The sequence below is a fragment of the Homalodisca vitripennis genome, chromosome 5 (genome assembly GCF_021130785.1).
Source record: "Homalodisca vitripennis isolate AUS2020 chromosome 5, UT_GWSS_2.1, whole genome shotgun sequence".
Taxonomy (NCBI): Eukaryota; Metazoa; Arthropoda; class Insecta; order Hemiptera; family Cicadellidae; genus Homalodisca; species Homalodisca vitripennis.
Genome location: NC_060211.1, coordinates 30,710,734 through 30,724,657, shown reverse-complemented (window position 1 = coordinate 30,724,657; position 13,924 = coordinate 30,710,734). Strand labels below are relative to the sequence as shown.

General features: G+C 36.2%; 1 protein-coding gene across 1 annotated transcript in view; it reads right to left on the bottom strand.

The window, feature by feature from the left end:
• LOC124363402 overlaps positions 1-11,726 on the bottom strand; it is a 147,495-nt gene extending 135,769 nt beyond the window's left edge. The window contains exons 1-2 of the mRNA XM_046818653.1: positions 11,576-11,726; positions 1,840-2,042 (exon numbers count right to left, since the gene is read on the bottom strand). Coding sequence (XP_046674609.1) covers positions 1,840-2,042; positions 11,576-11,726 — 354 coding nt within the window. The remainder of the gene's footprint in view (positions 1-1,839; positions 2,043-11,575) is intronic.
• Positions 11,727-13,924: the final 2,198 nt, after the last annotated feature.

Below are 13,924 nucleotides of genomic sequence, written 5' to 3'. Positions count from 1 at the left end.
CTTGCCGCTTATGTACAGGGTACACCAAAACGTTAAAAAATCAGGGGTTTGTGGGTAAATTTATTGCAACTACCTGCACAAATGTAGAGAGACGATATTTTTATTCAAAACTAATGATGAGACGGCTTGTCGAAAAATATCATCAAATGCCACCCTACCCCAAAATTTACACATTTTAAAAATACATAGAATTTTGAAATACAGCCCCAATCTAAAAAAAATCAAATAGCAACCTAGGTTGTGTTGTACATAATTAAAAAGGTCTTTAAAAAATAAACATTTTCTACATTTAAAGTTTGTCTCTATCTCCAATGGTTTCAAAACTGCAGTACAAAAATAGGGGAGTTTAAGTTGTTACGAATAATCTACCTCGTTTGGTTTGGCCGTTATACGTACTGTACGGGTGGTCTTCCTCGCCCTGTATGTGATTAATGTGCATAAAATTTCCTTTTTATTCTTGTAAAAAATGTATATACTTTTTAAATATTTAAACTTTGAAGCACAAAACATTTTACATTTTTTTAATAATCGATGAACATATAAAAAATTAATCAGTTTTCTTATTAAATATAATCATGTCTTTAAAATGAGACATGTCCCACGATTCTATAAGGACGTAACAGTTTTTTACGCTTAGTATTGTTATTCTTATGAGGCAAAAGATGACTATGAGTAAAGCTGCTCATGTTTAAATCTTTGATAATAACATATATAAATAAAACATATTGTTTTATTTCAAAACATTTTATTTTAGTGCCTTAATACTAATAAATGGTTAAACAAACCAGTATTTCTTAATAATAATGTATTATAATTTATATTTCATATAGTTTTTTATGTAAGGGGATTTGAAGAAAATAAACAAGAAAGTTTAGCTTCGGAACTTAGAAAAATCTTTATTAGAACACCAATTGTTATACTAGGTGTCCCAGAAAGGAATGCACTTTTAAAAAGAAAAAAAACAGAAAAATGGCTTTATTTACAGCAATTATCCCAGGATTACCTGTTTTTTACACTTCAGGGAAATTACTTGTAAAAGATTACATCATCCAGATGTAGACCCCTCCGGCGCCGACACTCCGCCAAACGAAACCTTACATCTGCGAAAACTCGACGGCAGAGTTCTGGTGGGATGTCTTCAATTTCCTCACGAATATTTTGCTTCAGATGATCGAGGGTAGCAGGAGCGTTGTTGTACACCCGAATTTTTAGATACCCCCACAAAAAAAAGTCCAATGGAGTTAGGTCTGGGCTTCTCGGAGGAAAGTTGATGTCACCAAATCTGGAAATGACCTTCCCACGAAACAGCGGCCTTATTGCAGTCATGGAGTTTCCTGCTGTATGACACGTAGCTCCGTCCTGTTGAAACCACAATCTTTGCCTGTTAGCCCGAGGTAACTTCTGCAAGAACGGCTGTAAATGATCATTAATCATTGTTATGTATCGCTGGGAATTTACTGTCACAGTGTTCCCTTGGTTATTCTCAAAGAAATACGGCCCAATGATGCCTGTTTGAGTCATTCCCGCCCAGACAGTAACCTTCGGGGAATGTAAACAGCGTTGGTGTTTCTCCCTTGGATTTTCTGCAGACCAATAACGGCAGTTTTGCTTATTCACATATCCATCGACATGGAAATGTGCTTCATCACTGAAGATTATGTTATTGAAATTTCTAAAACTACGAAGCATCTCGTTTGCGTAGTTAAGCCGAAGCGGGTAGTCAGTCTCTTTCAATGCTTGTACTAACTGGGTTTTGTACGGGTGTAACTTCAAATCTTGTTTCAAAATGCGTTGAATACTGGTTCGGGGTATATTCAAAACAGCAGCGTGTTTTCTTACTGATCGGTGTGGATTATCCTCCACAGCATCTCGGACACGCTCGATATTTTGTTCAGAACGCACTCCTCTATGGCGACCGATGGGACGAGGGTTCATAGTTGATCCTGTAGCTTCAAATTTGCGCACCCAGCATTTAATTATGTCCACTGATGGCGTTTGGTTGAGATCATGAAGTCTGTATTGAGCGCGGAAGTGTCGTCGAACTGTCACATAAGAAAGCGTATGGTAATACTCGCGTACACAGAAAGCACGCTGCTCACCGGTAAAGCGATCCATGGCAAATGATTTTCCGCGGGCATGGCTACAAAGCCCTGATAAGCTCTTTATCTTATCTCTCTTGGACATTCGGCTTTCCCCAAAGTAAAAGTGCATTCCTTTCTGGGACACCCAGTATAACGGCGTAATTGCCGAAGTACTAAAAATAATAGTAACATACATTACTGAAATTACATTGATAGAACTATAATCTCTGTAAGTTACACGTTTTTGTAAAATCAGAATCAAATAATGACCTTAGCTCCAGTCCACGTTCCTCTGAGTACAGCGTCTGGAATCTTACACTGTCACAGAGAAACTGACCTTTACGTGGCCGTTTATATGTGGCGATCAATAAAAGATGTCATTAAGACTCGTTCCCAAGGTCAACACAAGAGCGCTCGGAATTATAAAGTAGGCCTATCATACAAAGAGGAACTGACCGTTAAGTGGCCGGTTATCTGTTGTGATCAATAACAGATGTCACTCAAGACTCATTCCCAAGGTCAACACAAGAGCGGGCGGAACTATAAAGTAACATACCAAGAGGAACTGACCGTTAAGAGGCCGGTTATCAGTGACGATCAATAACAGATGTCACTCAAGTCTCGTTTCCAAGGTCAACACAAGAGCGCGCGGGATTATGAAGTAACATACCAAGAGGAACTGACCGTTAAGAGGCCGGTTATCAGTGACGATCAATAACAGATGTCACTCAAGACTCGTTCCCAAGGTCAACACAAGAGCGGGCGGAATTATAAAGTAACATACTAAGAGGAACTGACCGTTAAGAAGCCGGTTATCTTTGACGATCAATAACAGATGTCACTCAAGACTTGTTCCTAAGGTCAACACAAGAGCGCTCATTACTATAAAGTAACATACAAAGAGGAACTGACCGTTAAGAGTCCGGTTATATTTGACGATCAATAACAGATGTCACTCAAGACTCGTTCCCAAGGTCAACACAAGAGCGCTCATTACTATAAAGTAACATACAAAGAGGAACTGACCGTTAAGAGGCCGGTTATCAGTGACGATCAATAACAGATGTCACTCAAGTCTCGTTCCCAAGGTCAACACAAGAACGCGCGTCGTGCCGTGAATATCTCCCGCCTATTAGCTCGCCTTGCAGGTGCCGCTTGCCGCCGCCGTCACATTGCCTCGGACATGAATAAACATGACAAATTCTTTTGTTAACGTTAACGACTCCCTGTAATTATTCGTTTTCTCCACGAGCGCACCTAGTTGTACGAGATGGAAAGTTGTTTACAGAACCTATTTTTAACAATGTCATAATCATACCGCCACACAAGGGTTTTCTTACTTTTTTCAATCTGGGTTTTGTATTCAAATTACGATAACTCAGGGGTAAAGACCACAAAATCTTCATTTTCAGGCGTTAATGAAAACTAAACTATTCATAATTTTAAATTTTCTCAGTCTGAATGGCTGCTTGCCTTTGGTAATTATATTTTGAAATTAGTAATGTTCTTTTTATGCAGGCCAGTGCTGGCATTTTAGTTTAAGTTTCAGTCTCAAGATTATTTGTAATAGTTGCTCAAAGGACTAGTGAAATGATACTTTCAGAGTTGCCATGTACAAATGATATCACGAGAACATTTATACATGGCAACAACACATTTATATGTGTTTTTTTTTGGGGGGGGGGGGGGGGAGAACTTTCAGTATTTCTGCAATAAATAATTTGAAAGTACAGCTTTTAATCGACTTTAATAAAAAAATAAAAACTAGGAATAAATATATAATTTTTAGTTTTTATAAACAATATAGGTACATTAGACTATAGAATGTTTCTTATAAGCTAATAATATACGTGACTGCTGCAATCTGAAAGGGTTATTTATTGCTAGTTTTATTCATTTTGCAGAGTAGTTAATATTGCCTAGTGATATTTTTAACATAGTAAAATAGTGGATATATGGATGAAATAATTTAATGTTTACATAGAAAATGAAATATCATTAATTAACCTTACTCCAGTTGGGAAGGATAAGCCTCTGCACGAGCAAAGCTTATTATCGCAGACAAGTAAGTCTACCAGAGGTTGCGGAGACACGAACCTTATGACGTCACCGCAATACCTGCTAATGTTATTTTTATCACTTTACTGCCAGATGCAAGTTCACTAGAAAGATAATAACGATTTTCCAGATTAAGCGTGTTACTACATCAATTATAATTTAAGTAGATGACAAAAAGACGAATATCCATCTAAGTTCGTAATTATTTGACATAACTATAATTTAAAAGCTACTGTATGTAGCTTTATGAGAATAATAGTTATAAGCAATGTCGAGCGTCGCTGCCGTATCATATCAAAATATATATATCAATATCAATACCTGCTAATGTTATTTTTATCACTTTACTGTTAGATGCAAGTTCACTAGAAAGATAATAACGATTTTCCAGATTAAGCGTGTTACTACGTCAATTATAATTTACGTAGATGACAAAAAGACGAATATCTATCCGAGTTCGTAGTTATTTGACATAACTACAATTTAAAAGCTACTGTATGTAGCTTTATGAGAATAATAGTTATAAGCAATGTCGAGCGTCGCTGCCGTATCATATCAAAATATATATATATCAATATCAATACAATGCTGTTATTTTTATCACTTTACTGTTAGATGCAAGTTCACTAGAAAGATAATAACGATTTTCCAGATTAAGCGTGTTACTACGTCAATTATAATTTACGTAGATGACAAAAAGAAGAATATCTATCCGAGTTCGTAGTTATTTGACATAACTACAAATTTAAAAATAACTACGAACTGTGTATGCTTTATGTCATCTACGTAAATTATAATTGACGTAGTAACACGCTTAATCTGGAAAATCATTATCTTTCTAGTGAACTTGCATATATATAAAATAAAAATAACATTAGCAGGTATTGATATATATATATATATATATATATATATATATATATATATCAATACCTGCTAATGTTATTTTATCACTTTACTGCCATATATAATTTTTCCAGATATGATACGGCAGCGACGCTCGAATATCTTATAACTATTATTCTAACATAAAAGCTACATACAGTAGCTTTTAAATTGTAGTTACATAATATATATATATATATATATATATCAAAATATATATATATATATATATATATATATATAATTTCAATAAACATTGAATCGCAAAAAGTACTTGCTCCGCCGGGAGTCGAACTCGGATCTCTCACTTGCCGGGTGAATGTGCTAACATTACACCACAGAGCGCTTACTTTTTCCGATTCAATTATTTTGTATTTAGCCGTATCTGTCACATATGCGTTTAAATGAGCAAACTAACATATGATCGGAAGACCAAATACCTGTCAAACGACTTTTATTTACATTAAACTGTATAAATGGCAATAGCCTTATTTAATTTCAATAAACATTGAATCGCAAAAAGTACTTGCTCCGCCGGGAGTCGAACCATATATATATAATGGTCACCCATCCAAACGGCAGCGACGTTCGGTTATTTTGCGACATCCGTTTTACCCGCTAAGATATGCGAAAGGATTTTTAGTTTTTTCGTCTTGAAATGGAATAAATGATTATAATGTTCTTGAAAATCATGGCATTGAATGTTTTTCAACTTCTCAAATGTAAATAGTCCAAGAGCCCTGAGTGTATTGCTGTATAAACCCCCTTTACGTGTCGCCTTTCAATCTCTTTATCAAGTTACCTGGTGTAAAACTATTATTTTTGTGTCAGACGGTTGTGTAAATGTATCAAGCAAGGAAAATATAATCCACTAAACTACCGTGGCTGACGATCGCGTTTTTCTTAGAAACAATGCCTCTATCAATTCCAAGAAAACCCGGATTGTGTTTGCTACTTAGTTCTCCACTCATAGACTAATGACGTTCTTAAATAACCAGCGATTATTTTACGACCAATAACGCATATCGATTCAATGTACGTTATCAATTTTGCAGATATGAACTGATACAATAATTGAATAATGGAGCGGTGATAAATATAGCAGTTTCCCAATTATAACGCTGCTGTGCTCCCACAGTTATGAAGGAAATAACTCGTTAAGTGATAACACTTGTGATTGTTCAGTTTTACGGTTATTGGTTATTGTTCAGCTTTAACAAGGCGAGTCAGGTTTGCAGCAACTGCAAGATTACGTGTGTTATCTGCGAATTGTCTCACAGGCTGACTCATAAGTATGGCGTTTGCACTTTTACTGTTGCACTATGCAAGCAACTGTGCGCGTCTTCAAATATTCTCTGCAAACTTTTATATCGTGCCTTGTCAGCATGCATCCTATTAATATCATAAATGCGAAAGATTAAAAGATGTTTGGATGCTGGATACTCAATTACAAAAACCTAGTAGACAGATTTGGATAAAGTTCCGCATGTTCATTATTTATATATAAGAATAAAACATAGACATATTATTATTCCAAAAGACTAATTTAAAGAAAATGTATTAACTGTAACTATAGGTAATATTTTTTACAGCTGATCCACATAATGCAATATACCATGCAGTGCACCTTTATTTTGTATTTCCATGGATATCATCTGTCGTAGTGGAAAACAAATAGTAAAGATAAATAGTATTATCTAATTTATATTATAAATGGCAGCAATAACGAATTTCATGGAGCTTGGTAGTGGTCATAGTTAAATTTAAGGAGTTGCTCCATTCAAACGTATAATATAAGTAGGCCTGATCTTAAAGTTTTGGAAACTGTTATGCATTATCTACGAGGTAGCATATAATATAATAATAAACCTCTTCATGGCGAAATCGTGGAGCACGATCGTTTTTAAGGAAACACAAAGATAAGAGGTAAATGCTTTATGGTTTTCAATATTTCAATAGTTTTTTCAAAATGCATCTTTGAAAAAAATGTCAATTAGGGTCACGATTTTATATTATCAGCTTAAAGTTGAATTTAAATTTTATCGACAACTCTTAAAAACAATTAAGGGGGCGGGATTCTGTGTTGTTTTAAGATATTCAAAAAGACCCAAAAAAATCCAGCCTGAAGTCCTTTCCAGAAATAAAATGTGTATCTTATTGATGTCAAATTCCTTAGTATGTGTACTTATGACAACCCCCGGGGATTATTTAATCCTTTTATGTGTCTATGGAGAATTTAATAGCATTTTCAGCAATATTTCCGGTTTTCACATAAGTATTCTAAACACAGGGACGACGTAGTTCTGAGTTTACATAAGTGCCTTATAAATTATTTCTCTAATTCTCTAATATTGGTTACCCAAATTTCAAAAACAAAAACATCCGGGATATTTGAGAATTTGCGTCAGAGGTTTGGTGGTCAAAGGCACAGAAAAAGGAGATGTATCAATTGAATAACTGATAGATGGCCGAGCATTAAGAGGATCCAGGATTGGGTTGGATAGGAGTTGGCGGATATGCGTGCTCTTAAAAGCACTAACTTATTTAACGCACCATCCACACTAGATGCTTGGTTTGAATCTAATTTCTCTGAGAAATAACAAGCAACGAATAACTTAGTGTTAGAGGTAGAACAGATCACCCCCAGTGCCTTGTAGTTGTACCGCTATAGTCTGGTACTGGTAGTTCCAAAACCAGAGTTTCTATATATGAACTACTAGTTATAAAACCCGAACCAACATCGTTTCCGAATAGAGGGTTTTAAATTTAAACGAAATTAACGGTAGCCTGAGATTAAGGCTTTGACCATATAATCGAGAGGTTGTTTTCTCAGGCAAAATGCTTAGAAAATGCAGTAGTCCTATAAGGACTTCTGCGCTGCTTCCGGAGTGACAGGATACTTGGGATGGGTAAGGTTGGGGGTATGAGCCGCCTCTTGTCGAGGTCCATGAGAAAGAATTTAGGCCACTAATTTCAAGACAAGTCTCCTCAGTAGAAGGGAAACCAACTCTGAACCAGTCTCTCCAGTCAAAGCAAGCAGGGGGTTGCACACCTGTATATCTAGGCTAACAAGACTCTTTGACCTTTACGGAACCCGCCAACTCCGACAGTCATCTCCCGCAGTAGACTAGGATGCGTACATCTTTAATCTAAATATATCTTTAAAACGAGACATCTCCTATAATCATACGACTAATAATGAGTGCATAACTACACGATCTGATGGTAGAAAATTCAAGGTCACTTTACAGCAGCTCTCAAGGTTTAGGGTTATATCAATATTCTACAAAATTAACATGCCACAGTATACCTAGTTTGGACAAATGTTCTTTATTAAAACAATTTTTCACAATGGTCTCAATTGATGATTCAAGGTAGTCAAGTTTTGGTGGCCGGTTCAATTCTTTCTTCAAGGGTCACGATTCTTCGGACAGAGTATAGTACAATCAATTAATTAAAAATGCTACTAATAAATAAATAAATAAAGAAACAGAAAGTTACCTTGTTACTTAGCATTAAATCTAACCACCAACGCTCTTAATCTATCCAGTGAGCATGAACCAACAGAAGCCTGAAGTAGGTCTGCCATGAACCGAGGTTTCGGTCTGAGGTCTCCTATGCGGTCGACGCCACAATAGCCGCGGTTCGCCGACCTCGTGGGATACTGACGCTGCGGCTACAGACCGACAGTCATTTGCCGTTGGTCGTCATCGCGATCGTTAAAGCGTCATCAGATGGGTGCCCGTCGTGCGATTTCTAGAGCAGTAACCCGCTCTGTATATGTGGTCACTTTGTTCTAAGTTGTCAAATATCTGCAGTAATGGTTGCAGTAATGAATGTTAGACAGTGGGATAAACCAAAATCCAACCCATCAAACAATCCTTCCAAAATGGAGCGCATTATTTTTTGGGGTATGAATTTCGAATAAAGGAATGGTTGTTGGAAGGTTGCCTATAGGATGACCATTTTTTTTGTTCCCTTAGGACAAGAAGCCTATAAATTGCACTTAGTCCTATAAGAACCTTTGCGCTGCTTCCGATGTGACAGCATGTTCAGGATGGGTGAGATTAGGGAATAGGGGCCGCCTCCTATTGAGATCCATGAGGAAGAATTAGTACTCAAAGTCATGTTTCCCCGGAAGAAGGGGAGGCCAGCTCTGAACCAGCCTCTCCAGTCAGGTAAGCAGGGGGTGGTACACCCTTGTTGAGGCTAGCAAGAACCTCTGAGGTTAGGGAACAAACTCTACCAACTCCAACAGCCATCTCCCACAGTAAACTAGACCTATCGAATTGCCCTTGAACCCCAGAATCTCGACATTTGCGGTTAGTGATGAGCTGCTCCTGGACATCCATAAGGTTACCCAGATTTAAGTGACATCGGTTTTTGCTATGCCCAGTGGTTGGTTCAACTGGAAATTACAAACCAGCCAGGAGTGATCCCTGCTGGGTTTCAAAAAAATACGATGACCGTACTATACTGTAAGTCTTTGCAAGGAGACAGTAACCTGTGTTTTTTCTTGGATCTTGCCTTTCTACCGATGGTTTTTACGTTGATTTATACAGAGGATTTCATATCAAAATCCCTATGCAACAAGCCTACTTTTATGTTACCTTAAATAAATATTACTGTTAGCATACTGGAATTGTTTTCTTAATACGAGACTCTGAGGAAACTAAATCCTAAAAGGATTTTGGAGCTTGCTACCAAAGTGACAGGATTTTCAGGATGAGTAATGCTTGCTCTGTTCCAGCGTCATCCCTGAAGGGGAAGGGAAGGAATGTTTAAGGGTAGCAACAGGCCTTAACACTAAGGGAGCACAACCAACAGTCATCCTCAACCGACTAAACCTACCGATTCACACTTTTACCCCAGAATCTCACATTTGCGCTTAGTGAGATGCTGCTCCTTCACATCATACGGTTGTCCACTTGTAAGTGATACATCGGTTTGGAAGGTATAAACAAACCGAAGTAAATCCTCCTGGGGGAAGAAGTTGAAATGTTTTAGTTACCGAACAAAACGATTATAAGTGAATAATACAGGGACTGTGGAACTACAATTGATATTAGGCGAGAAAATATAAATTCCACCAAATTAGAGCTACTAAAAATAAAATAAAATAGAACTGTAAACTAAATAGTCTAATGCTGTTAAGTTTTAATATTTTATTTATTATTCGTTTTTAATTTATTTTTTTAGATAATAGTTATTATTTTACTATCACTGACTTTGAGATTAGTCAAATTATCATACATTTTACATGTAAAACTTTTGGAAATTTCTTGGAAATAATTTTATTTCACTTTCAGTATATTAGAGAACAGGGTGAAACAAAACATTTATATGCGTACATTGGAAAAATAAATTTAATGTCTCTCTAATTTAATAATTTATTTTCAAAAAAGTAATGCGGTTGTTTTTACGACGATGGGAAATATTGTGATATTCAAATAAAAGTCTATTCCATTCCAGTTTTTGTAATAAACATTATTTATATAATTAATTACAATTCCAGAGACTATTTTTGTGTTTGTGACGGTGACTTAAAGTATTTTGATAATTATTAAAATCTCATTCCTCTCTGAAACTTTTGTTATTATGATAATTTTTGTGCTAGTTAATGAGTTTCCTCCCACTCACCTATACATTATTCGGTCCTCACACTCATTGGTTCATACCCAACAAATTGTATTAAATCACTGGTTCATGCTTGAATAACTAGGTGTTCAAACAGGTTAAAGCATTTCTTGGCATTTGCTTGAAATATTTTTATATTCAACTGTTCTCTGGCATTTTTTGATGGTTCAGAGAGCATTTTCCACAGGAATTCCATTCCTCTCAACACCTTTCCTGGAGATGACAGTGATTATTTTGGTATTCTATAAATGGAACTTTTTAGATCATAAAAACAATTTCTTTCTTCCTTTTTTATGGTGTCAATTAGCATTTTATATGATATTAAGCCAGGAACACTCCTGGCTCGTTTATACATTCCTGTTGAACCTACACTAGGAACAGCAAAAACGGACGTATCACTTAAATTTGGGCAATCTTATGGATGTCCAGGAGCGGCACATCACTAACCGAAAATGTTGAGATTCTGGGGTGCAAGGGTAATTCGATAGGTCTAGTCTACTGCGGGAGATGACAGTTGGAGTTTTCTTTCTCTAATAGTCAAGATTCTTTCTAGCCTAGACATAAGGGTGTGCCACCCCTTTCTGCTTTGACTGGATAGGCTGGTTCAGAGTCCTTCCCCTTCTTCCAGGAGAGGACATAGCTTGAGATTATTGCCCTAAATTCTTCCTCGACAGGAGCGGCCCCTACTCCAAACCTTACCCATCCAGAACTTCCCGTCACTTCGGAAGCAACGCAAAGGTTTTCAAAGGCCCTATACGGCTAGTTGGAATTTCTAAGCTTCTTGACCTTAGGAGAACAAAAAAGAGAATTATTCATTGAACTTTTTTTGTTCTCTTCAGGGAACGTCTTCTAATATCGTCTATTGTAAGAGGCCAAAAATGCTCCACTGCCGGCAGCGTGGGAAGGCCAGAGACGTGGTTGATGGTGCCCATGTTCCTGTATCTCCTGCCGTGCAGAACCATCTGACCTATCACTATCAGTCGAGACTCTCTCCTGGCCCAGCCAGGTCTTCACGTGCTGCACGCCGCCCATCTCACTGACTTGCAGTGGAAGATTGGTCTTCATTACAGTTATTCTATATCAGAGCGTTCCTTACACAAGGAATTGGCGAGTTTATTTTCTACAAGAGCTGTACAAAGTCACAGACTCTAAGTGAATTTGTGAGAACAATGTGTGTTCTGGGGCCTGTATAACATAAGTGGCATTGATTATTAAAATATTTACGAGATTTTAGTACAGAAGAAGCATAAAAACGTGCCATAATAATAAAACACTATACTGATAATAGTCGTAGTTTAAAACATAGTTTTAAAGTTACAATTTATATACAATAAAAATTTGTATTATTTAAGCTATATTTATTAAACATTACAATTTTTTATTCTATTTTTGAATTGAAGAGATATTATCAAATTTTATCAGCAAATGAATTTGAAGAATGTAAATAATCTTTTATAGAGGGCCACAAGAACAAATACAATGAATGGAATTGTCATGTTTACAAGATACACTTTAAACGTATCTGTCATTTTAGTTAGATTTACATGAGTAAAATACTAAACTTGATCAACTTAAAAAAATAAATGCAATATTTTTCATATTATTGGTTGAGTATTTCACATCCGAATTTTACTGGTAAACATGGAAGAGCTGGATATTTCTCCGGGCTCAATGATTTATTAAATCTTAAAAAATTCTTTCAGGTCGAAAATAGCATAACGAATTGTATTGTTTAATAAATACAACTTTTATAAGTGGATCGCATTTTGTAATTGTTTACTGAGTGACAATTCTAACTTAAAACTGTGTTAAATATATTTTATATTCTATCTGAATTCGATTTAAAATTGAGATCCTACCAATATTAATCAAAGTCGGAACGGAAATAGGTTTAAACAGACTGTTGTAACCTCGCGGGGATTCCACTCCTGTGAATGGAACATTACATAACCTAAAGTGAGAGAAGAAATAAAGAACGCCGGCAGTGTAGCTGCGAGAGGCACTCACAAGGCTGTCACCGCTCGCGAGTCCCGGAGTAACAAACCGATAACGGAACTCAGTTTGCTCGAACATTCCAGGAATTTGAGACAGATAAGATACTATTAATCTAATCGGAAACTACCTGCTGGATGCCATCAAACAATTACCTTGGCACCTGCATACCAGCTTGGTTAGTTTCTGTGTGGTTAAGTCCAGCTATCTGATCTGAATGAAAAATTGAACATATTTATTTCTGAAAGTTAGAATTTATAATTAAGGGCGACATTTAAACCGCGGAGAATGTTGGTTTTCCTTAATTAGTACCAATATCCTCCAAGTATGGATTGATTGTCTTTAATTTGCATGTTCTATATTCGTATTCATATAATTAATTTATTCTTTGCAAATATGTCGAAATATATCTTTTCATTTATAGTCAAGAAAAGAGACTTCACTGAAAATTCCCCCATTTAAATGTTATTTTAATAATTGCACGTTCTGCATAAAACAAATAAAATAAAATACCTACTTTATTTTGTTAATGGTACTTGATAGTAGTTTTAGTTAAAGTAACAACAAAAAAGATGCATTCCCTACTTCTTGACAGAATGGGCGACTTCTATATTACTACGAATTACACTCATCTAATGCTTATCCTTGTAAAGATAACACAATTTCTTGCTAGTACCAAAATAAACGTGATCACAGAAGTTGGAAGATTATTTTCATATCTATCTGAAATGAAATCAAAATCATAAAAGATGTATTATAAGGGTTTTTATATGATGAAGATAAAATCAGACAATATGTTAAGTTCCACGTGTACTTTATTTTCCTCGAATTCACCTCTAGAAGGATAAAATGACAATATCAATATGCAGAGCCACGCTTGCGTCTGCGGCATTACCTGTCGTATTTATGTCTCTCTTTACGTGTTCTGCGATGCGTGACTAATCATTTTACTGATAAGCTCTGATGTTTCACTCCGTTGTTCTCTCCCGATCTTGCAGATACACATCGACTGATGAAGTCTCAATAACGTCTCTCTACCAATCCATATTCCAGTATTAGCACTCCTATTATTAGTAATTGCTACTGTTATATTGATTATCTTCCTACTAATCTATCGTACGATTACTGAATGCACCTACTATTTTCGACTGCTGATCTTACTTACATGATGGGGCCCAAATGTCCACCAACTTGATTAAGTTAGCCGGCAGCTTACAGTTGTGTAATATTGTATGCGATGCGATATTCTAGTGCCTATATTTGCCTAGTAA